This window comes from Sinohyriopsis cumingii, chromosome 4 (assembly GCF_028554795.1).
Source record: "Sinohyriopsis cumingii isolate HCF-2022 chromosome 4, ASM2855479v2, whole genome shotgun sequence".
In the NCBI taxonomy this organism is placed as follows: Eukaryota; Metazoa; Mollusca; class Bivalvia; order Unionida; family Unionidae; genus Sinohyriopsis; species Sinohyriopsis cumingii.
In genome coordinates this window covers 41,277,239-41,303,555 of record NC_142964.1, presented here as the reverse complement: position 1 = coordinate 41,303,555, position 26,317 = coordinate 41,277,239, and the positions used below count along the sequence as shown (strand labels likewise).

The 26,317-nt window shown below is 42.3% G+C and overlaps 1 protein-coding gene across 3 annotated transcripts in view; it reads left to right on the top strand.

Annotated features, from left to right (window-relative positions):
• The first annotated feature begins 525 nt into the window (after positions 1 to 525).
• The window catches only part of LOC149801040 (long-chain fatty acid transport protein 2-like), a 45,035-nt gene continuing 19,243 nt past the window's right edge, over positions 526 to 26,317 (top strand). The window contains exon 1 of one of the 3 annotated variants that reach the window (XM_089955081.1): positions 526 to 583. Coding sequence is in view for 2 of the 3 variants with exons in the window: in XM_089955079.1 (XP_089811205.1) it covers positions 24,346 to 24,567 (222 nt within the window). In the remaining variant the exon portion in view is untranslated. Of the gene's footprint in view, positions 584 to 24,274; positions 24,568 to 26,317 lie in introns of those variants that run through there. The other 2 variants (XM_089955079.1, XM_089955080.1) reach the window with 2 other exon arrangements.

Below are 26,317 nucleotides of genomic sequence, written 5' to 3'. Positions count from 1 at the left end.
GGTATTTTTTTATAATACTCGCTGATCGTGAACCAAGTTTAAATCAATTCACTTCTCATATAACCATTTTTTATGGCGCTATATATCCAAACAGTGCTGGTGCGCCATACAGTCCGGGTCAATCAATCACTCTATCCCAAAATTGTGCTGTAGATTTTACACTGATCGCCTTTTGTACACCACACTTATTGTGAGCTGTCCATTATACGCATAGATTACTTCGTAAAGGGCAATGACCTAGCACTGTCTTGAAAAAAGTACGCGCTTGGAGAGTTTGACTAGAGACATTCACCCGTTTATTTAAACAATTTTAAGACTATTGGTTTTAACGTGGTTATTCCAATGATATCTCTTGCCGTGCATCAACATGACAGTGTGATATGGTATTCCGACGCAGTGCACAATGGCCTGATTTGGGGTAATTCATAGAAACCTAAGCCGGACATCCAAGTACATGTATGTATATATAGCTCGAGATCAAAAATAGTCATTTGACCAGCGTGGCAGATGTGAGTCAAGATTTGGGTCGGAGGTGAACTAAGTTGTTATAATAGACGTGATTGGAACAAGTATATCTTTATATGTATGTATGTATGTATGTATGTATGTATGTATGTATGTATGTATGTATGTATGTATGTATGTATGTATGTATGTATGTATGTATGTTTTGAAGATTTAAAATTAAGTGTAATGCATATTTTATGTAGTGAGCAACGCTGACAACGGGAGGAAATAAAGTCAGATATGTTTTTCGTTTCTTGTTAAGGATAAAGGATTTATCTGCTAGGATCTCAAAAAGGTAGGAATTTATGTTTTCCAGGTATTCATGAGTCAATAGCTCCTGTTGCTAGCTGCCTTCATACCGGTCAGTGTTTGATGGTAGGGGGTTTGAAACTCAAAAAGTGTGTTTTGATGTGTTTGGGGGAGGGGAAGTGGGCGCGACCCGAAATAAAGCGAACTTGTACACATAAAAGTCTTTTGAGAATAATTGGAAATTCAAATTTGAAAAAAGGAAACAAAATATGTTTCTTTTGAAGCATTTCATTTACTTTCAAATACAAAATATTTGGTAGACGTGGCATGGTCAAATATCACGACTCACAACCACACAAGTAGTGAATGGGGACGATCTGGCGACAATGGGAATTAGCATTACAGACCCCCCTGGGACTGTCTAGCGACAATGGAAATTTAACATTAACCACCCTGGGACTGTCTAGCGACAATGGAAATTTAACATGGACGAAAAATCGTGGGACTGTCTAAAGACAAGGGAAATTAACATGGGAATAGAGTTTGGGACTGTTGAGCGACAAGGGGAAATGAACATGGGAATAAATCGTGGGACTGTTGAGCGACAATGGGAAATGAACATGGGATTTTTATTTTTTTTAAAAAATAAAAAAATTAAAAAAGGGGTAGGCAATGGAAAGTCAATCTCTTTTCGAGACCTATGAGTGGCCCTGAAAAGGGCCTTTGGGTTTATGTTAATGTATCCATTAACATAAAGGGCACCGCATTGGTCTTCTTCTTGTCCTTAGACTGCGTCTCACTGTAGGACCGTAAATCAGGACTCTTTTGAGGCATCCTTGTCTTTCTACGTAGATCCTACGTATCCACAGACTGGTGTCTGTCCTGTGGAGAACTGTCCACTTGGATCGGACATACATGGGTATGTCCGTCCGGAACATCATTGAAGACACAAGCGTAGAAGATTGCACATCGGTCCACATCTTGAGGCACCGAGAACAGGTGAATCAATGCAGTGAACTGCACTTATTTATAGTAGAGGTAGGATTGAAACCGATTGAGTTTGTTGACCAATCCAAACACGTGTTACAAAATTCAGTCAGCCCGCATCCAATCCGAAGAGAGCAGTCTGTGACGTCACGTGGTCTATATATATTCGCTAGCGCCTGTGTGCAGTCAGTCTATGCGACAGTTATTCAACATGACGGAAACTCAGAAAACGATCAATTGGGGTGCACCAGCAGTGGAGACCGCCCAAGGGAACCAGGACTTACTTTCAGAAGAGGTAAATTGGGATTTTGTGGATTTTCTTACCTCGCAAGAATTTGTTCCGGAACCTTCGTCACCTTCTTCATTACCGCAAGTGGAGAATTTTAGACAGAGACAGAAAGAAGAATTGGAGAAATTTATACAACGACAAAAGGAAGCGGAACAAGCTTTTCTCCTACAGCAACAGCAGCAAGAAGAGGTAAGAAAAAAACAACAAGAAGAAGAAGTAGCAGCAAAGAAACAAGAGGGTGAAAATCAAACGGCCACGGTACTGTTAGACATTTTAGCGGAGTTAAGAAGTCTGAAACAAATGTATCAGACTTCTTTATTACGACCGAAGAGAATACGACCTTCCCGAGCTAAACACGTCAACCCTGTGACTAAGCCTGTCGTACCACCCTTAGTGATTTCAACCAAATCATCATCATCATCAACATTACGCAGTCCAGAAGTAGGCCTTGGCCGTGGGAAAGGCTTAAGGCAGCTAAAGTTAATTGCTTAAACTCACCCCTACACCAAAAAAGGCCCTTTTCAGGGCCACCCACGTCTCTCGAAAAGATATAGACTTTCAATTGCCAATAACTCAAAAATCAACAAAAAAAACCATTTTACCCCTATAGTACGTGTATATGAGTGCGTGAGTGTAGCTTCTTATTTAAAATCAAAACTCAAAGACACTTACCTTTTTATAGCTAATTTATTCTTTTATCAATAGTTACAATCCAATTCACAATTCACAACAGAGCACTTTAAAAAGTTCTTACACTCCTTCTGTCTCATTGTTTAGTCTCTCTGTTTTTTAAATTTCTTCACCGTCACATTCTTTTCCTCTTCTTCCTCTTCACTTTCTTTCCTTCTTCTTTTCTTCTCCTGTTTCTTTTTCTTTACCTGGCTGCTTTCTTCCTCTGAAGAATCCCTCTCTTCTGAAGAAGAATCCCTCTCTTCTGAAGAAGAATCCCTCTCTTCTGAAGAAGAATCCCTCTTTTCTTCTGACTCCTCTTGTTTCTTTTTTGGGCAATCTGGAGACCAATGTCCTTTTTCTTGACAATAATAACAGGTATCTTGACTTTTGTCTTTTCTGGCCCCTTGTTTTCTTTTTTGATGGTCTGGACACTCTGAAGACCAATGCCCTTTCTTCTGACAGATATAGCAAGTATCTTGACTTTTATCTCGAAAGGAAGGAGAGTAGTCCGTCGGCTGGTCTGAAGAGAATTTTCTAATGACCCCTCGCAAAGCTCTGATGAAACGTTCGATTTGGCTAGTCTCTTCCATCGTTGTGCTCGGTTAGAGAGTGAAATGAATAGTGAAAGGACAAGACACACACCCTTTTATATACGCTGGTTTGCTATGACTATAAATTAGCCCATGGTGTTTAAACTTGAGTCATTTGACGTTTTTCACTCAAGATGAAACGATCCTATTCATTCGAGAAGAAGAAAGTAAGAGGCAGAAACGTGATCTATCGCCTCGTACCAGGGCTGAAGTCTTGGCACAAATTCATGCCAGTGATTTTGAAGAGGACATGAGTGAACCAGAATCCGAACCCTCTAAACAAAGTTCACCACCCTTAGTCAACCCTGAAAAGTACTATTCCATTCGAGAGACGGAAAAGCGCTCCTCTAGAAAATTTAGAACCACGGTTTACAAATACACAGTGAAGTTTAAAGATTTCAAGGCTGAAGTACCGTTAGAGAAAGCAGAAGGGTTCATCACTGGGGTGTGGGATTCTTTGCTCACCGCACTCAAGCGACAATGTCAACCCAAAGAAGACGATCGCTTGAGACTTTCCATACAACACGACGGTTTGAAATCCCCTGTTTGGATCGCGTTTAGCAGACCCGCAGAATTAACTGCTTCCAAAGTCATGGACAAGATTCAACACGTGCAACAATCTAATGACTAGTTTGACATCACCGATGGAAAAGCCACACTGGACATGACCCACGTCTCTCCTCCTCAAGGGACCGGACAACGCAATAAGGTGTTACTGGTGAAGGACCTTCGCAGCACCAAAACAAGTCTCGTCCGAATTAACAGCCCTCAATACCAGATGTGTTTAGCCCGAGCCATCGTGATGGGACGAACCTATGCCAACAAGAACGACACGGTAGAATGGAAAAGAGCCTGGAAAACTATTCAACGATCCGATCGAGCCAAACAACGAAATGAAGCAGAACTCCTGTTGCAACAAGTCGGACTGTCCAAAGACACACCCTGCGGCATTCCTGAAATGCAAAAATTGCAAGATGTCCTAGCTCCACCTACACCTTGAAAGTACACCCTCAAGAAGTGCGTGGGCATCTGTTGTTTCGAGGCCAAGACTTTAAGGACGGAAACTACATTCATGTCTATTATCACAATGAACATTTCGATACCATTACCAGTATCACTGCATTCCTGGGATACGGTTATTACTGTGAGAAATGTGACCATGGTTATAATAATCGAGAGCAACACAAACATTGCGGATTGAAATGCTCAGGATGTTTGGCCTCTCCACCCTGTCTGAGCGAAGGACAAGAAAGAGTACATTGTCTTGCTTGTCTGCGCAGGTTTGTCAGCCCTGCCTGTTACCAACAACATCTCAAGACGCAAGGTTCACAGCAGAAATGTGCTTGTCAACTGCTGAGATTGTGCCCCGCGTGTGGACAAGGCCTACGTGCCAATAGTGCCAAGGCACACGTATGTTCAGGAAAGAAAAAATGTCACATTTGTCATCACATCGTGGACTTGGAACACCAGTGCTACGTGCAAAAATACCAACCCCAACCAGAGAAAGAGGACGGTCACAAGAAGAAAGGCATTTTCATCTTTTTTGATTTCGAATGCATGCAAGAGACCGGCATTCACATTCCTAATTTCTTCGTGGCTCATCGAGCGTACGAGAAGTGCATTCAGGAACCTATCTTCAGTCATTGCCCTCACTGCAGCAAGATTCCCGGAGGGCGTGAAAAAATCTTTCGAGGACCGAACACGTTAGCCGATTTTACACAATGGGTCTTAGACCCCATCGACAAGACGTGGAGCCAAGAGGACATCGAACGTTACGGAGATTGTCATCGTCATGCCACGGTGATGGCTCACAATTTCTCCGGATACGATGGACAGTTTCTTCTCAGATACTATACGGAACAAGGCACAGAGCGTCCTAAAGTGACTTTGAACGGAGCCAACATCATTTTCATGCAAGTGGGACAAGTACAGTTTAAAGATTCCATGAGTTACTTGGCCATGCCTTTGAGCCGAATGCCTAAAACGTTTGGAATGACAGAAATGGCTAAAGGGTACTTTCCACACTTTTTCAATACGGAAGCCAATCAACACGCCGTTCTACCCCATTTACCTGAGGCTCACTATTACGACCCCGACAGCATGCGTACCGAACAACGAGAAGCTTTCTCCGCTTGGTACCAGGCTCACGCCTCCGACCCTTTCGACTTTCAGGAAGAAATGTTAAAGTATTGTCGTTCCGACGTGGACATTTTACGACGTTGCTGTGGAAAATTTCGAGAACTGTTCATGGAACACGGAGGGGTCGATCCTTTGAAAGAAGCTTGCACCATTGCCAAAGCGTGTTCCTTAGTGTATCGACAACGATTCATGCCTGAAAACACCGTAGCTGTCATCAGTCCTCAAACGACCCACTATGTCAAACGTCAATACTCGGTCAATGCCCTACGTTGGTTACATTACTTGTGCGACAAGGAAGACAAGTGGATTCAGCATGTCCGCAACGGAGGGGGCGAAAAGACCATCGGAACGCATTCGGTCGATGGCTGGGACTTAGAAAACCCCAAGATCGTGTACGAGTTTAACGGTTGCTTATTTCACGGATGTCCCATCTGTTACCCTGACCGTGGCACTAAAAATTAGTTTTTACAACGAACCATGGAAGACTTGTACCAGGCCACTTGTCAGCGACGCCTAAAGTTAGAACAGGAAGGATACCAAGTGGTGGAAATGTGGGAACACGAATACGATCACCGTTTGAAAACCGATCCCGAATTTAAACGCCTCGTGGAAAGTTACCAGTTCATGGACCCCCTGAACCCAAGGGATAGTTTGTACGGAGGAAGGACCAATGCCACCTGTTTGCTGTACCAAGCCGACGAAGAGAAAGGAGAAGAAATCAAATACTTGGACGTGTGTTCGCTGTATCCCTACGTGTGCAAATATTGTCGCTTTCCTACAGGGCACCCACAGTTGTTGACGAAACACATCGACCTGAAAAACATTCGACAATACGAAGGCTTGATCAAGTGTAAAGTTTTGCCTCCCACAGATTTGTACCATCCCGTCTTACCTCACCATTGCCAAGGCAAACTGATGTTTCCTTTGTGCCGTACTTGTGCCGAAACGTGCAACCAAGACCAGCCTTGTCAGTACACCCAGGAAGAACGGGCTTTGACGGGAACCTGGGTCAGCGTAGAATTGTTCAAAGCTCTGGACATGGGATACCAACTGTTAGAAGTGTACGAAATTTGTCACTTTCCCAAGACAGAACAATACCACAAGGGTGACCCCAGTCAGAAAGGCATTTTCGCCGACTACGTGGATGCCTTTTTGAAACTGAAGCAAGAAGCCAGCGGCTATCCTTCCTGGTGTCACACTCCCGAAGACCAAATAAAATTCAAAGAGAAATACTATGAACAAGATGGCATCACTTTAGACCACATCGAGAAAAACGAAGGCAGGCGATCGTTTGCCAAAGTGATGTTAAATTGCTTGTGGAGTAAAATGGCACGACGACCGTGTCTACCCAAGACGGAGTATTTGACCGAACCTTCCCGCTACTTCCAGATGATTCACGACAAAACCAAATTCATGAAACACGTGGACGTCGTTCGAGAGGATTTGATCTTGGTCAATTACGAAGAAGATCTGGACTTTGTACAAGACGACCCTTTTGGAAATGTCATCATTGCGGCTTACATGACAGCTCATGCTCGCTTAAAATTGTACGAAGCTTTAGAACTGTTAGGGGAACGCGTCCTGTACTTTGACACGGACAGTTGCATTTACATCCATCACCCGAGTCAACAGCACCCTAACATCGAAGGAGACCGTTTAGGAGCCTGGACAGACGAGCATCCCGACGACAAGATTCTAAGTTTCGTCAGTGGTGGTCCCAAAAATTACGGCTACGAATACCGGGACCCACAAGGAGAAGTGCACACGACGTGCAAAGTGAAAGGATTGACTCTGAATTATCGTACCAGTCGTGTGGTCAACTTTGGGGTATTGAAAGAAGCCTTGCAATCCGGAGAGGATGAATATTTTAAAGTGACCACCTATCAACCGAACAAGATTGTACGTTTACCCACTCACCACATCGTCAGTCGAACTTGGAAAAAGTCTATCAAATCGTGTACCAGAAGCGAGTGCGACTTCCCAACCACTTTACTTTGCCGTATGACATGTTGGTATAAAACTTTGGTTGTAAGCGGATAGCCACCCACCAGAAGGATGACTTCGCCACAGCAAGAATCGAGTGAGAAACCCGATGAGAACTCCAAGTTCAAACCCTACCATTTTCCGGTTTTCTTGCTTGACTGTTGTGATTGTGGCCGTCGATTGGACATGTTTCAAGCATGAACTACGGATAGGAAAGGATTTACCTTCTTTGCATATTTTAGCTAGAACAGGATTTGTCTACTTGGGACCTGAGTCAGGATTGGGATATGAAGTACAGTGTTTCGCTTGTGGCCTGAAGTTACGAATGGATCTATGTATCTACAAAGATTCAGCTATTCTGGAACATACTCGATGGTCTCCGCACTGCCCTTACCTTTCTATGGCCTTTCCACCCATGACATTACGGTACAATGATGACGGCACCTTAGAGACGGTACCTTCCAAAACAAGACATAAAAAATATAAAAAAGGAACGATGTACAAGCTTGAGACTGCATTGCGACTAGTATAAATAGTATAAAAAGGGGCTATGGTCAAGATCGATAGTTCATTGGGACTACCAAGACCGAGCGAACAAGATGAATACTTTCAGAGAAACACAAAACAAGTTTAGACAGGCACAATTCAAGTGTGGGGCTTCGGAAGTGGAATGCGATTGTGAGCCTTGCGATGGGTACGATGCTGTACGTCGTGACCTTAGCGATGCCGTAAAGCATCATGGGAACTTTGTTCTCACTACCCCTGTCATGGAAAGTGATGCTGTGCGTGTCAAACCTGAGGGATGCGAAAGCGATGCCGCTCGTCCTCTTGGACATTTTACTGGGTTTCGTTTTAAAGGTGGATGTTCACCTTCACGTCTACCCCCCTACGGATGTCATCCAGCCCTGAGTAAACTCCTGTCCATGTCACCCAACCCTCATCGAAACAAACCTGTGAAGGACGAATATTCGTTTCCTGTGCGTTTGTCGGAATACTGCGACTTTGAAAATCGTCTTCAATCGTTCAAAGGAAAATGGCCTAAGTATCTGGGAGGCCCGACCCCCGAAGAATTAGCCAGAGCCGGATTTTTCTACTTGGGCGAAGGAGATAAAGTCAAGTGCTTCAGTTGCGGTGTGTCACTTCACCACTGGGAACCGCAAGATTCGGCCTACGTAGAACATGCTCGATGGTCACCGAATTTCATTACTTACCCTTAGTGGGACCGAGACATTGAAGTAACTTACCATAATCTGTTCATGGATACTTTACACGAGAACATTCGTGCTTTGCCTGTGGAGTTAAGAGAACGCATTTACCGAGAGCTGGTCAAAATACAAGTCAAACGTAAAGAACAATTGCATCCGTTACGTCACCAGATCTTTAACCACTGGTACCTGAATGGTATAAGAGAACTGATTCGTCAGAAATTGTTTCAGTGGTCAGACCTTGTTCAATACTTCCAGGCCCCCGATGATCCACGTGTTGATCATTTTGGTTACTTCGAGATTCACCTAGTACAACACATTGAGGAAGACAAGGTAAAGGATTACCGACATATTTTACGTGGAATCTACTTAGCGGAAGAGGAAACTTCTAAACGAAGTCTGACGTTTCGGTTACAGTATGCAACATTTAAATTCCCCACTGGAGAACGAAGATCTCTGGCTAGAAAGTACGTGTCTTGTTTCCGAAACAAAGAGACCATAAAAACAGGCTGCCATGCCACGACTTTTATCGCATGTAATCCAACAGATTCCGTGGAAGGAACTCAATGACCATATTCAAACCGTGGATCATTACCATCGATTATTACAAGAACTGTATCCATTCAATTTGGGTCGACAAGTGGTGTGTGTCTTAGTGACTTGTTTTATGGGATTTCGTTTACCAGCCGATTCCTTGTGGACTCTTTACGAACAGTATTTACCACCCATTCAACATGAAAGTGGTGCCTTTAAATGTTCACGAGAGACTCCATTTGCTCAAAGCCTTACGTTTTCATCTGGATACTTCTCGACCTCTACGGGAAAAAAAGATTCGTCAACTTTTAGCTACCCAAGACGTGTATGACGATGTGTGTGTAGCTTGTGACTTACACCCCCATTGGACAGATGTCCGTGCCTGGAAAAAATGGGATTTTGAGGCTTGGACCCAAGAAGTGGCCCAGTATGCACGAGAGTTGTTCAAGGAAAAAAGTCACTTTTCAACCTGTGTTAGTGACGGTACCAGAAGAACCAGTCACCCAGGACAGGACTGTCGTGGACAGGCCTGAAAGACCCTTTCGGGAGGACACTTGTGTGACCTTACCCCCTACTATAGAACTGGTCAGAACTTTATCCAAAACATGTTGCACAGACACTTGTTTTTATTCCACGTTAATGATTTTCATGTGCCTTTTATCATTGTACTTAAGCCTTTGGCTTTTATGTATTTTTGTCTTTCGTATTCATGTTTAAAACATTCAATAAACGTGTTCTGAAAAAAAGTATATAAACTCTCGTCTTGTTTGTTTTCGTGTCACAAGTGACATTCCTGACACTATGGCTACCTCTGCTGTCTCTGCTCCCTCTTCCTCCACTGTCAAAGTTATCGACGAACGCTTAGATCGTACCAGTGGGGAGGCTTTGTATCTTCGCCATCCCTTTAACATGCTCATTGCTGAACCTAGCGGTTCAGGCAAAACCGAATTCGTCAAACGTTTGATCGAACATAAACATCATTTGATCGATCGACCACCTCAGCGGATCCTGTGGTGTTACAAAGAGTGGCAATCGGCGTACAGCCTCTTGCGAGAAAGTCAAGGCGATTCCATCGTGTTTGTGGAAGGCATTCCTAAAGAAGACGACGGCATTGTCTCTGACTCCCGTCAAACCCATTTGGTCATTTTCGACGACATGTTAGGAGAAGACGAAGAAGAAATTAAACTGTGGTTCACGCGCAAAGGGCATCACCGTAATGCCAGTGTCGTTTACATCACCCAAAATTTGTTTCAACAAAGTAAAGCCCATCGCACCATCAGTCTCAATGCGCATTACGTGGTCTTGTTTAAAAGCCCTCGAGATAAATCGCAAGTGCAAGTCTTAGCCAAACAGTTAGGAACGCCTTGGCTGACTCAGGCGTACGACGATGCCACTCAAACGCCACACGCCTATTTACTCGTCGATTTGAAACCTACGACCTCCGATGATTTGCGATTTCGTACCCACTTGTTTCACCACTGGTGTCAAGACGGAGGGCCTGTCCTGTACACGTCTCCGTCCTCGACTTAATTTCACTCCACAAAAAATCTATAAAAACCTCAGACCCTTTTCGTCTGTCTCACACACATTTTGAACATGACGTCCCTTCAGTCGCATCTTCCCGTCAAATTGATTCGTGCCTTGTATGGCATCAGTCGAGAAAATAATCCACAAATACGAGCTCGTGTCTTAGAAGCGACTCTCAAAGAAGTCTTACGATTGTTCACGGTGACAGCACGTCAATTACTCCAAGGGATCATTCAGATTCCTCATCAAACCAAACGCTTTTTTGATCGAAACAAAGTCGCTTTGACCAAACTGGCCGATCCCCGCATCGACACTCAAACCAAAAAACAAATCATTTTGAAACCTGGAGGGAGCGGTACTCTAGGAGGGGTCATCATTCGCTCTCTCTTAAGATGGGATCCTAATGCCCCCAAACTTCTCCCCAAGAAAAAAGTCAAACGAAGCTCCAAGAAGAAGAAAAAGACCAGGCCCCCAAGGAGAACTTCTCCAGTGGCGGGACCCTCCTCTTACCAGACACCACCCCGGAAAAAGAAAAGAAGCCTCCAGAAAAAGAAACAGAGAAAAAGTCCCCAGAAAAAGAAAAGTCCACAGAAGAAAACTAGTCGCAAGAGAGGCACTTCTTCGGCCAGAACGCAACCTTACACTCGCAAACCACGACCTGCCACGACGGTGACGGCGTCTCCGGCAGCCTCACATTCATCCACTTCTCCGTTGATGACACCAAGAACTGAAGAGTACTTGGAGACGTTGATCACACCAAGAACTTCTCCGTTGATGACCCCAAGAACTTCCCCAGTGGCAGGAACCTCCAATTTAGTGGCAGTGGCTGCTGCTCACAAAGTACCTTCTCCCAAAATCAAAGTCCAAGAAAGATCGGGCATGTTACAAAGTTTACTGGATTTGTCCAAGCAAGAACTGGCTCGATTTAGTCCGTTGCGTACCACTACACGACGTGTCATGCCTGTCCTCAAATTGATACGACGTAAAGACAATCAGTGGCGACGAGTTCCAGTATAAAAAAGGCCTGTGACCAAGTCGGGGTATCAGTGTTTTTGGTGCTCCTGAAGACTCAAAGTTGTCACCCTCCAGAAAACATCCCTCTTCTAAACAGCCCCAAGGAAAGAAAAGAAAAGGACTACCTCCTCGGTTAGTGAAACATGGGGTCATGTTATCTGTCCTGTCCAAAGCTTCTCCACCTCTACGACAAAAAAACTCATTCAATCAGCCTCCAAAGAGGTCATCGATACCGTGTGCGAATGTTGTTTGAACGTCTTGAAAGGCACGATCCCTTTGTCCAAACACCAGAAACAATGCTTAGCCAAACATCGTCACGTTCTTCGCCAAATGGTTCAAAAGAAAATTCCCATTCGTCAAAAGAAGAAGATGTTGGTCCAACGTGGAGGCATTTTACCCCTCTTGTTAGGTCCCTTGCTGAAAGGAGTCTTGGGAACCATGTTGGGAGGACTGGTGGGAGCAAGATAAAAAGGCCCTCGGAAGTCCCAAGATCTCAGAATCGACCCCTGACAACCCCATGGAAGGACGAAAACTAGCTTTAGTGCCTTACAAACGATGGATGGAATACCATCGTTGGCAAGAACAACGCACCCCGCATTTACCTCCCAATCCCCATTTGAGCGAGATGTCCCAGTTATAACACGAATTGCAGTCCTTGATGGATCGCCAAGATTTGTCCGAAACAGAAAAATCGCAAAAGTACGGTCAACTCTTGCAACTACTGCAACTCTTTCACCAGAAAGCTTTAGACGAAACAGCTCTACCCACTCTGAAAGATTTTAAGACCTTGATGAAAAGTCCAGCACCATCACCAGTACCAGTACCACCACTACCAGTGACCAAGACAGAAAAAGGAGAAGAAGAAGAAGAAGGGTTTCAAACTCCACCAGAAAAAGTACGCAAGTTAACAACACCACCTACCTTCAGAATTGGATGGATTAAAAAGATGATGGCCACCCCTTCTTCATCACAAGAGAAAACGAAAGTGAAGACAGAAGTGAAACAAGAACCGATATCCCCTGTTCACACATCCTTCTCCTCGACACCTATTGCCGGTCGCACACGCAAAGCATTGCAATCCAAGAAAATACCCCAAGAGAAAAAGAGTAGCATCCTCCAAGAGTGGGTGTCTTATTAACACACAAACACAAAAAAAAATGGAAAAAGTGTTAGCCAGCATTTACTACGATCCCTCGCATCCTGCAGGTTACGCAGGAGTTCAAAAATTGTATCGTGCTGCCAAAATGCGACTGAAAAGTCTCCGTTTACCTCAAGTGCAACGATGGTTACAAGAACAAGCTACCTACACTTTACACAAACCCATTCGACGCAAGTTTTCCAGAAGTCGCACTCGAGTGGAAGACATCGATCATCAATGGCAAGCCGATTAAGCCGATGTCTCTCATTTGGCCAGCTACAATCGTGGCTACAAATATTTGTTTTGTGTCATCGACGTCTTTTCGAAATTTGCCTGGGTCGTGCCCTTGACTTCCAAATCGAGCAGCGAGTTAGTGCGAGCCCTGCAACGAGTGTTGAAACAAAGCGGTCGTCACCCTCTTCGATGGCAAACAGACAAAGGCACCGAATTTCTGAACCAAGCTTTCCAAAAAGAATTAAAGAAACGTGACATTCATTTTTTTTACCACCGAGAATCCCGAAACCAAAGCCAGCATCGTGGAACGTTTTCAACGCACTTTGAAAGAACGCATGTGGAAATATTTTACGCATCACCACACTCTGAAGTACATCGACATCTTACCGCACCTGGTGCAAGCGTACAACCAATCTTACCATCGAAGCATCGGACGTACCCCGCAAGAAGTGACTCCCGACAACGAAGTGCTGGTGTTTGAGCGCCTGTTTGGTACGTCCCCGACGAGGGCTGTCCTCAAGAAAAGTGAAGTGTTGACCGTAGGAGATTGGGTGCGCATTGGCAAAACCAAACGCACTTTCGACAAAGGTTACTTACCTAACTGGACGACCGAATTGTTTCGTGTCACTGGACGAGTACATGGTCGACATCATGCCGTCTATAAATTGGAAGACATGAACGGAGAAGTGCTCAAAGGAACGTTTTATTTGCCCGAGTTACAACGTGTGACCAAAAAAGAAGACGACGTGTACGACATCGAAAGCATTCTCGAACGCAGAACCCGTAAAGTGGGCAAACGACGTATCAAAGAAGTCAAAGTACGTTGGAAAGGATATCCACCCAGTTGTGATTCTTGGATCGACGCTTCGCAAGTCATCGACTATAAAAAGAAGTGACCATCATGCCCTTTCACACAGACGCAGCTACGTTGACCACTCCGTCTTTTTCTGCCAAATCTTCGTGGTGTATTGTGTCATCGGGGCAGCCATCGCCAATTTGAGTTTGCAACAAGGAGACAAACAATTGCGGACCATTTTATTGAGCAGTTGCATCGGTTACCTGCTTCCCAATCCCTCCCTGAAATTCTCCTCGAACGGGAACCACGGGAACCTTGTGTCCAGTGCCAGTGCCAGTCACCACTCCAATAACAACAACAACCCCATTTTGAGCGGAGACACGCCTCTGACGTCCAGTAACCCCTCGGACAGCCACAGAACTCTGGAATTATCAGTCACCAAAACCAATTTTACTTAACCTTACCCAGTGACAGTTCCATGGAGGTGTTTCCCCACAACACGTTGTGCTGTTACATGGCCAAATTACCTCAGGCCATCCCATTAGATCACGAAGCCCATTGGGAAGTGGCTTTGGTAGAAATGATTTACCCAACACAAATCAAAAACATCACTGAAACTCAAAACAATTTTGACGTCGAAATTCTGGACCCAATAGTGCAGCAAACCATGATGACCACTTCTCAACCTAAATCACTTGCAAAGACCCAAATACCCCGCAGCAGCAGTGACACTTCTCCTCCATTTTACGTTTATCACTTTAAAATTAACTCAGGCCATTATTTTAGTGGTCAACATCTGATGGAGGCCATCGCTGACAAATCCTATGCAGCATTTGACAAAGTTCTGACCGGACTGAAAAAACGTGTCACCATTGAGTAACACAAACTGTCTCACCGTCTACTCATCAAATTTGAATGTGAGGATAGAAGTATACGTATTAAATTTTGCCCAGAATTGTATGACATTTTGGGTGGAGACCTCAATATGGTCACGGATAAACAGACCAAAAGGATTCACATAGCAGAGATTGACAACAACGGGCATTTTGCGAGGTATTTTCGTTTCCCGGTAGAACTGGACCAGGGAGTGAATTTGATCTTTGTGTACTCCGATGTGGTGGAGTACAACGTGGTGGGACACACCTCCGTGCCGTTACTGCGTGTCATTCCTTTCAAAGTAAATTCTGTCACGAACACTGACGAGGAAGGTGGAAACACTTATCACGTCCACCGCGAATTTGTAATCCTCATTATTTGCCTGTCAGCAAATCGTATTTGGACACGGTCAACATTGCTATAAAAGGAGATCTGGGACAAAATATTCCATTCACCAAAGGAAAAGTCACGGTGAAACTCCATTTTCGAAAACGGTTCTCTAGCGACTCGTAAGTCATGTATCCAGTGTACCGAGGGGTTGCTCGACAGCGAGGACACGGTTTAGGAGATATGCTAAAATCGGCCTTTCGTTCGGTGGCTCCGGTTTTGAAACCGATGGTGACACGCGGATTGCACGCCTTGAAAGATGCGGCACTGACACAAGGCAAAGAATTTCTCCAAAATGTCATCATCGACAAACAAAACCCTAAAGAAGCCTTCATGAGGGCAGTCAAAAATGTCTTGCTGCAAACGGGCAAAGACCTTTTGGGCCGACGAGACACACCTATAAATGCCCTGCACGCTACCGAGTCAGGCATTCATCAAGGACAAGGCAGAAAGAGACGACGAAGAAAACACCCTTTCACCAGACTTCACACGTCTAAAGCTAGAAAGACAAATAAAAGAAGAACCGTTCGAGACTTAGACGTTTTCGATTATTGAGACACAGAAAAAATGATGCACCGAGAGTCATGCGCTTGTTCCAAGTCGGAACTAGATCTGTTTGCCATGCCACCTACCATGATGACGATGCAAGAATCCCAATGGGTGGAATTTCACCCCGTCTCCTCACTGACAGATTCCGCTCCCATCGAGTTTGAAATCAAGGGACAGCACGAAGATTACATCGATCTGAATAGCAGTTACTTGTACTTGAAAGTCAAAGTTCTAGATAAGGATGATGGTGGAGTAGAAGACACTGAGAATATAGCTCCCGTCTACAATTTCATGCATTCCTTGTTCAGCTCAGTGGACTTGTACTTGAATAACAAACTGGTCAGCAGCAGCATGGATACTTACCCTTACCGTGCCTACCTGGACAATCTCTTGACGTACGGAATAGATGCCAAGAATACTCATCTCAATGCCTGTGTGCTATGGGAACCTGACGAAGCGAAGGAGTTTAACACATTAAATAAAAGCAATGACGGCTTTGTGGAAAGACGAAGCAAAATTTTAAATAAGAAGAGTTTAGAACTGATGGATCGTTTGCATTTGGACATGTGGTTGCAAGAGAAATATTTGCTGAACGGGGTAAATGTTCGCTTGAGACTGAATCGTAGCAGTACCGCTTTCCATTTGTTGGCTGATAGTTCTGCCAAAAGCAAAATCGAGGAGGCCAAACTGTAACGTACGACGCGTGGAAGTGTTACCTAAAGTGGGAAACGATATCAGTCAGACATTGAGCAGAACGACCGCCAAGTATCCCATCCGACGCGTGGAAGTAAAAACGTTCACCATTCCCCGTAACCATCATTCCATGATCGAAGATCATCTGTTTCAAGGACAGTTACCCAAGCGTTTAATCCTTGGTATGGTCTTGAATTCAGCCTTCAACGGAGCCTTCGCTGAAAATCCTTTCTACTTTCAACACTTCGACGTGAAGAAAATCGAAGTCAGTCGCGATGGCAAGACCTTGTGTACCCGTCCTTTCGAACCTGACTTTGGTGACACAAAGATGAATTACTTGAGATCGTACTTGTCCCTGTACGAAGCCACCGGACAGTTAGGGACCAACACCAGTCACGGCATTACGTACGAGGATTACGCAGGAGGTTATGCTTTGTGGGCTTTCGATTTCACACCAGACCAAGGCAGCGACGAGGGACATTTCCACCCTATAAAATCCGGCCAGATTCGTGTGGAACTTCAGTTTGCAAAGCCACTGGACGAGACAGTGAACGTCATCCTGTATGCAGAATTCGATAATACGATAGAAATCAACAGTTTGAGAGAAGTCATTCTAGACTATTAGAAGCTATGGAAGACTGTTATCCCTCTTTACCTAGTGGAGAAACTTTGGAGATGGAATGTGAGGAGACCGTGGAAAAAGAATCTCAAGACAAAGACGACGAAGTTATGATGAAGTCTCGATGGCCAGAACAAGAATCACATTTAGTCTCCTGTTTTGCCAAACACTTGGTGGAAAAAATGACGGAATTGATCAAAAAAGAGTGCTATGGATGTCAAAACGATCATCCCAGTCAAATTCAACACGATAAATGCCTGATGCTGAGTCAAGAAGAAAAATTGGACGAGTATCTGGACGAAGCTTGAAGTCTCATCTCGGACGAAGTCGTGTTGCATCAGTGGTATAAAGACTTGCGTGAACATTCTTGTCCACCATTAACCACTCAAGAGATCCATCGTATCGAAGCTCTCCTGAATCAGAGTGAGGAGACGAAACGAAGAAACGGTTATTTGTCAGACATTTTCAAGCAAAAAGTCAGAATCGAATTGATGACTTATTATTACCTGTGAAGAAGAAATAAACCACACAAAAAATGGATCATTGGGAACTTTATTACCTTTTGAACCACAGTTCGTATACGGCTTCTTGGAATCCTGTCGTCTGTGCTAAAGATGAACTCCCTCATCGCAAACCTCAAGACCATCTAGCTTATGTCATCAACACGGACGACAGTCATCTCCCAGGAACCCACTGGGTAGCCGTCTACTTTCCTCAAGAAGGCTGTGTGGAATATTTTGATTCGTATGGATTGCCTCCTTTGGAAGACGATATCATTGACTTTATGAGAAGAAATTCTCAGACCACCCGATTCAATAATGTGAAATTACAAGGCATAGATTCCTTGGTGTGTGGACAATATTGCGTGTATTTTCTGCATCATCGCAGCCTGGGCTATTCCTTAGAACATTTAGTGACTCATTTTGATCCTCGTTCTTCTTCTAGAAATGATGTGAAAGTAGATCGATGGTTTTGTGACCATTATGCTTATCTTTTGTCTCAAGCTAGGAAACGTAGTGTCCATCAATGGCCTAATGACTTCCAACAATGGAAATCACAATTTCATTCACAACGTTGTCAGCCCTGTTTAAAGTAGAGTGTGAATTGAAAATAATGTTTGTCATTTGAAGAAACAAATGTTTGATGTTATATTGGTGGATTATTGTTAAAAATGTTAGAGTTGTTGGTTAGTGTTAAGTGATTTTGAATAAAAAAAATGTTGTGTTTTGAAAAAAATGCCTTTGTCTTTTGTTTGGCTATAAGAATGTTGATTCATGCTCTTTGACTTCTCTCTGTCTCTCTCATGACACTCATTGATCGTTCCGGCTCGAAAACCGTGGAGGGATGTTTTCCTTCACGTCCGCGCTTTGACTTTAAGAACCTGGGTAGTTTCCAGTCAAACCATCCATTGTCGACTCATCTTCCTACGAAGATGTGCTCCAAACTAGCTAGGCTAAACGAAGCCTACGTGAATTTGCATAGGGTCAGACACAGTCTGATACCGAAAGCTGAAGAGATAGAGAATGTGAGAATGTTAAAAGTCACTGAAGACCTGATAGAAGAGCTCTTCAGAGAAGAAGTGAACAGGGAGAAAGAAGAATGGACAGAGAAGTACAGACTTCAGAGACAGCAGCAACAGCAAAAACAACAGCAGCAGCAGCAGCAGCAACCTGAACCTGACAGAGGCTTTGTCGATTGTCGTATCGACACCAAAGAGTTCTTCTTCTCTTTCCGAAGAAGCAGACCTATCGTCAGAAAGTCTATCCTTAGAGGACGTCGCATTCTTAGAAACTAAAAGATTGCCATAGCAAACAAAAAAAAAACCCAGCCCTTTTCAGGGCTACCCAATACTCTAGAAAAGAAATAACAATCCATTTGCCAGTGTGTGTATGTAGAGTAGTGTGAATATAGACACTGACTCTTTTTTATAGTGTGAGTGTATGTGTTTGTGTATATGATTGTGTGTTTGTAAGTGCTCACGTACGTTTGTGTGGATAGTAGATTAAGATCATGTTTTTTTGGTGTTTGACGTGTGGGGAGAGTAGATTTGGGGTTTGATTGCTTTGCGTATGTGGATAGTATATTGAAGTGATTAATTAAAATTTTTAAATTAGTAATAGGCAGTATAAAAAAGTGAGTGAGTGTTTCTTTTAGGTCCGCGCGTTGTTTGGTCATGATCTAGGTAAGATCAATTTTGTTTTAGGGGATGTTTTCCATCACGTCCGCGCTTTCAATATAAATTGAAACTCACTGGGCAATCTAGCTACCCTGTTCATTCGTTAACAAGACAATGAATACCAGAATAAGCAAACTTCTTGAACTCCAGATACATCTGGAATATGTCAGGCGCCTGTTAAATGAACTGGCCGCAGAGGCCATAGTAGAAGAGGAAAGAATAAAGAAGGAAGAGGAGGAGAGAAGACAGAGGGAAGAGGAGGAAAAGAAAATAGGAGAGAGGATGGCTTACAAGATACCAGAGACAGAGGATTGGAGTGCTGAAGCCAATCATCCTCCCTCTGCGCTTTCAAGAAAAAAAGTAAAAGGAAACTGGGGAAGAAGATGTGTGTGTGGTGCCAGGCCTGGAAGGTGCTATCATTAACCAGGTGTCACTGGAGTTCAAAAACAAACAGCCCTTTTCAGGGCTACCCAATACTCTAGAAAAGAAATAACAATGGATTTGCCAATGTGTGCATGTAGAGTAGTGTGAATATAAACAATGACTCTTTTTTTAATTGCGAGTGTATGTATTAGTGTTTGTAAGTGATCAAGTAGGTTTGTGTGAATGGTAGATTATGGGGTTTTGTAAGCGCTCACGTACGTTTGTGTGGATAGTATATTATGAATTTAGTTTTAATGATTTGCGTGTGTAAATAGTAGATTTGGGGTTTGTTTATTGCTGGTTCACGTATGTGGATAGTAGATCATATGAAATGAGAAAAGTAGGGGATGTTTTCCTTCACGTCCGCGCGTTTTCAGTAATGATCTAGGTAAGATCAATTTTGTTTTAGGGGAATGTTTTCCATCACGTCCGCGCTTTCACTATAAGAACCCACAGTATTCGTCGTTCGCACCATTCTAAGGAATAAACAAAGAAGATGGAGGTGACAAAATTATTTAACGATTTGAGACATAGCTATTTTTGGATCATGGATGGGATGTATGTAGTAGAAAGATTGAATAAGGAAGGAAGATTTGAAGGTAGCCTGAACAATGTGAAGAGTCTTGGAGTAGCAAAAGATCAAATAGGGGGAATGATTGAGGAAGAAGTAGAAAGAATCAGAGGATTCATTGACCCACCTTACGTGAGAGTAGGTACTTTAAAGGAAGCCTTGGATCATATCACAGAAGTCAGGAGCTTCCTAGAAAATAGCTTTCATTGGACTGACTGGTGGTACGTAAAGTGGGGTTGTAACCAGTTGATAAAAGCAGAAGAACTAATTAGAGAGGTAATGAAAGTAGAAGTGATGAAGATAAAAGAAAAATGGAGCAAAGAGAGAAAGGAAGAAGAGAATAAGAAGAAGAAACTAGTGTTTGAAAGATTAAATAACAACTGGATGAAGATCCAACAGAAATTTAGAGAGATGGGCCATCCTGACTGGATAACAGAGGAGGAGAAGAAGAGGAAGAAGAAAGGAATTTTGGGAAAGATAAGGGGATGGTGGAAGAAGTAGAGGAGTTAGAAGAAGAAACCCAAGGCCCTTTTCAGGGCCACTCATAGGTCTCGAAAAGAGATTGACTTTCCATTGCCTACCCCTTTTTTTATTCATTTTTTTTTTAAAAAAAAATCCCATGTTCATTTCCCATTGTCGCTCAACAGTCCCACGATTTATTCCCATGTTCATTTCCCCTTGTCGCTCAACAGTCCCAAACTCTATTCCCATGTTAATTTCCCTTGTCGTTAGACAGTCCCACGATTTTTCGTCCATGTTAAATTTCCATTGTCGCTAGACAGTCCCAGGGGGGTCTGTAATGCTAATTCCCATTGTCGCCAGATCGTCCCCATTCACTACTCACACAGACACTGAATAAAACTACACCACGTTTCCGTCTTCGAAATGCAATGGACAGTGGATACTATCTTAACAAGATGCATTCGTTCTTGCTCTCAATAGCTGGTGGGTGTGGTGGGTGTTGTAAATGATGTAAGTCTCTTTTGGAGTTCAGCTTTCAACTTATCAGCGACAGGATGGTACTGTTCTTCAAATTTCCCAGATCTTTGTAATTTTTCCTTGTAATTTTTCCTTTACATCGAAAATGATCTTTCTGCATCTGAATTTTTATGAGGTTATTGGTGAGCATCAGTGCAGACAGTTAAGGCCTCTGACCGCTTTACCTTTCAGTCAACTCTATGACAATTGACTATAAACTGCCCCGGAGTGATAGCAGTTTTCCATGAGTGGTATAAACGCCCGCATATCTGTTTACTGCTAATACAGGCTATAGGTTCTCTCTCTCTCTCTCTCTCTCTCTCTCTCTCTATATATATATATATATATATATATATATATATATATATATATATATATATATATATATATATATATATATATATATATATATATATATATATATATATATAAATTTGTATTTCACTCTCTTCTTTTTCTCTCTGCCTCTCTCTCTCTCTCTCTCAATTTGTATGTCACTCTATTCTTTTTCTCTCTGCCTCTCCCGTTCCTCTCTTTGCAATGTATTTCTGTTTCTTCTTTCTGTCTTTGCATTTACATGTTCCTCTCATTATCATCTTTCTAAATTTGCAATTCTTTCTGGAGCTCAAATTTTGATCCAATTCCATCTGGTTCTTTAACTGCAATTCCTTTAAGTTCCTATCAAAACCAGAGACAGACTTACTAGCAGAAAGACGAAAAGCCAACAAGTTTAATTTAATTCAAGAAAAAATTTATTTCACCAGAAAATAAAGTAATCATTGTACTAATTAGAATTGGTTATACTTATATAGCATACTCTTACATATTAAAGGGTGAAGGTCCGCATTAGAGCGTATTTTTAACGAGCAATTTACCGTGAATCACTTTCTGTTAAAGTGTTTCGATCTCCAACGTACACGTGATCGTTGCTACGATTTTGAGCACAAGAAGCTTTTTGATACAGCAAATGTGTCTTTTATTTTAAATTTCTTGAGAAATTAACATCTATTCTAAATTATATCATTTGTGCACCCTATTTCCATTGAGTATTAGTAACCAACACGTGTACTGTTAATTGCTCTAAATTATATTTTCTTATCTAATTACCCTTTATACGTAACCATTGACATTATTCGTTTGTCGTGAACCTTCGTGTAGTATCGGCACCATCTCATTGTTTCTGTTTTGGGTATGTTTTTATACTGCTCGCTGATCGTGAACCAGTTTTCACACATGAATCAAATCACTTAGGGGGCAGGGTCCAGTTTTTATGTACAAATTTAATGCCGCAATCAGCGACCTAGTATAAAAAAATCATAAAAAATCAAATACACAAGTGAGGTCAAAAAGGTCCATATTTTTAGATACCTATATGAAAACAAAGCATAAGAATAGTATTCACTTGACCAGAGAAGTCAATGGCAGTTCACAGCAGAAGAGGTTTATGCACCCCAACCCCTATTTTATACCTGCATTTTTCACATCCAAATGCCATTTTTGACAGCATGTGGTGCTCACAGTGCAAACGCAAGCCATTTCCCTGGATGAAAATTTTGAAAAACATTGTCTACTAAATAGTTTGATGCAATACAGAATAGTTGTCATCCAAGCCGTTTTTGAGATACTCTAGTTGCCTTGAACCCACGTGTCTACTGCTATGGGAGGCTAGCTCTTCTTCCTAGCCAACTATTGGTAGTTCACTATCAACATACTGCAGAGCAACTATGGAAGGTGTACATGCCTGACATCAATTTCAAGAACAATACAAGCCCAAAACACCTAGTTCACAAATATATCCATATCAATAAATACTAAACAATAATAGCTGAAAAAGTCACACCATAGCCTTAAGTTAAGAAATTTGCCAGGGGCCAATTTACGAAACTGGACCCTGCCACCTTATCATAAAACCTTTTTTTTTATGCGCTATATATCCATACAGTCCGGATCAATCAGTCACTCTATCCAAAAATTGTGCTGCAGATTTTACACTGATCACCGTTTATACACCACACGTATTATGAGCTGTCCAATATACGTATAGATTACTTCGTAAAGGGCAATGACCCAGTACTGTGTTGAGAAAAGTACGCGCTTGAATAGTTTGACGAGACACATCCACCCGTCTACTTAAACAATTTTAAGAATATTGGTTTTAAAGTGGTTATTCCAATGATATCTCTTTCCGTGCATCAACATAACAGTGTGATGTGGTATTCCAACAGAGTGCACAATGGCCTGATTTGGAATAATTCATAGAAACATAAACCGGACATTCAACTGTATGTATGTACAATGCTGTCGGGCATTTCTGCGCACCTAAGGTTTCCGTCTCCTACATTAAAGCGTAACGCATACCGAATTCGACCGATTGACGAAAATAAAATACTGCAGTGCTTGCCATTGGCAAAGAGGCAATTTTCACCAGAACATTCTGCTCAAAATAATATTAATTTTGGACACACGGATACCACCCCCGTGTTTTCATGACTCGCGATATGTCGGCTTATTCTGCGCACAGCTTTCAAAAGATGTAATGTTTATTCATCGGGCTATTAGAAATGAAATACATTACTTTAGACTGTTTCTGTAAACAGTTCAGCCGAGAAATTGGGTTAGGTTTATAGTTAGTTCTACAAAATTCAAGATAACAATGCCAATACTGTATATGGCAAGAGATATTAAGCAAACTAAACCGATCTTATGAAAACAAATAGTAAGGTTCAATATTGTATAAATATTAAAAAAAGCTATTATGTGGAAGAGAAATAGCAATGAATAGCATATAACGTGATTACAACGTCTTGTTTATGGGGAAAAATTACTTAAGAATTTAGAACTATATACCAGAGAATTTCTTGAGAATCCCGTTCTAGCGGCGAGTTGAAATGTTGGGTAGGAGACGATTTGGTACATGTGGGACAACCTCTTGCAAAACTGGAAACTTGGATTAACATGCAGAATTGTTTTTAGGTATACATTTCCATCTTTTATATAATGTATTTATATTTGTATTATTCTTAAAAAATATAGTAACAAGGATTTTCTGTGTTACAGGTTAAGAAGGTCATGGAGTGGGTCTTCATGTTGACATTTAGAAATCACGTTTTCATATGCATTTCGAGTCGAAATGTGGGATAATTTTGTACATTTTATGAATATCACGTTCCTCAATTAAAGTACGATCATTTTTTCTTGATACGAAATGAATGTTTGAAAAAAAAAAAACACGTGATCTAATGTTTACAGAAATGACGTATCGTTGCGCAGAATTACCCGACGCGCAGAATTGCCCGATATGGGGGTATATTGCTCGAGATAAAAAAAAAAATTCATTTGACCGGCATGATGGCAAATATGAGTCAAGATTTTGGTCGGGGGTGAACTGGGTGGTTACAATAGACGTGATTGGAACAAGTATAGCTTTATATGTATGTATATATGTATGTATGTGTTTTGAAGATTTAAAATTAAGTGTACTGCATATTTTATATAGTGAGCAACGCTGACAACGGGAGGAAATAAAGTCAGATATGTTTTTCGTTTCTAGTTAAGGATAAAGGATTTATCTGCTAGGATCTCAAAAAGGTAGGAATTTATGTTTTCAAAGTATTCGTGGGTCTATAGCTACTGTTGTTAGCTGCCTTTATACCGGTCAGTGTTTGAGGGCAGGGGGTTTGAAACTCAAAAAGTGTGTTTTGATGTGTTTGGGGGAGTGGAAGTGGGCGCGACCCGAAAAAAAAGCGAACTTGTACAAATGAAACTGTTATCTACACATAAAAGTCTTTTGAGAATAACTGGAAATTCAAATTTGAAAAAAGGAAACAGATGTGTTTCTTTTGAAGCATTTCATTTACTTTCAAATACAAAATATTTGGTAGACGTGGTATGGTCAAATATCACGACTCACAACCACACAGGCACTGAATAAAACTACACCACGTTTCCGTCTTTGAAATGCGATGGACAGTGGATAATATCTTAACAAGATGCATTCGTTCTTGCTCTCAATAGCTGGTGGGTGTGGTGGGTGTTGTAAATGACGTAAGTCTCTTTGGAGTTCAGCTTTGCACTTATCAGCGACAGGATGGTACTGTTCTTCAAATTTCCCAGATATTTATAATTTGTCCTTTACATCGAAAATGAACTTTCTGCATCTGAATTTTTGTGAGGTTATTGGTGAGCATCAACGCAGACAGTCAAGGTCATTGACCGCCTTACCTTTCAGTTAGCTCTATAACACTTTAATAAACAAACCCGGGGTGATAACAGTTTTCGATATTGATAATACGGGTTACATGTTGACTGCTAATATAGGCTAAGAGGCTACAGACTCTCTCTCTCTCTCTCTCTCTCTCTCTCTCTCTCTCTCTCTCGCAGAGGCACGGGGTGGATGAGTAGTCTCGGGCGCACTCCTTTACAGATCACTCATAATTTCAAATCCCACCCCTCTCCGCGTGGGTTCAAGTCTAGGCTTGGGCGCTATGGGTTTTTGAGAAACCTTGCCAGTCGCTGTTCGTAGGTTGGTGGTTCTTCTTGAGTTGTTCCAAATATACTGGTCGCTATCAATGGCCTATGATGTACTGAGAATGGCGTAAACTCACAAATCTAGAAAACAAAGCATATATTTGTAAAAGTGTAATTATATGGCGTTCTACGAACGTTCTGTTATGAGTTGGGGGTGGGGTGCTCCCAATATTTATTTGAATTACTATGGAATTCCCACCCTGGCTCGTTTTTGTAGGAAGTGAAATTAGCGATAGAGAGAGATACAGCTCTGAGCCCCCAGTCAGCAATACCGACAATTAAATTATTAAGAACACAAAGGTGAAATTCAAAAGAATAACAATTTAATACAATTTAAACGATATTAATTTCTCAACCAATCCCCTTCCTCTCTTGGGGGCCCCGAGTGGCCGAGTGGTCTAAAGCGCTCTCCGTTACGAATCACTGCCATCTCACCTCTGTCTGCGTAGGTTCGAGTCTCGGATTCAGCCAATGTGGGTATGTGAGAAAGCTTGCCAGTAGCTTCTCGAGGGTCGGTGGTTCTTTCCGGTGTTTCCCCGGGTTCTTCCTCCACCATTAATACTGGCCGCCATGTATAGCCTATCGAGTGCTGAAAAATGGCGTTAAACTCTAAACAACAACAACAACAACAACCTTCCTCTCGACCATGTAACA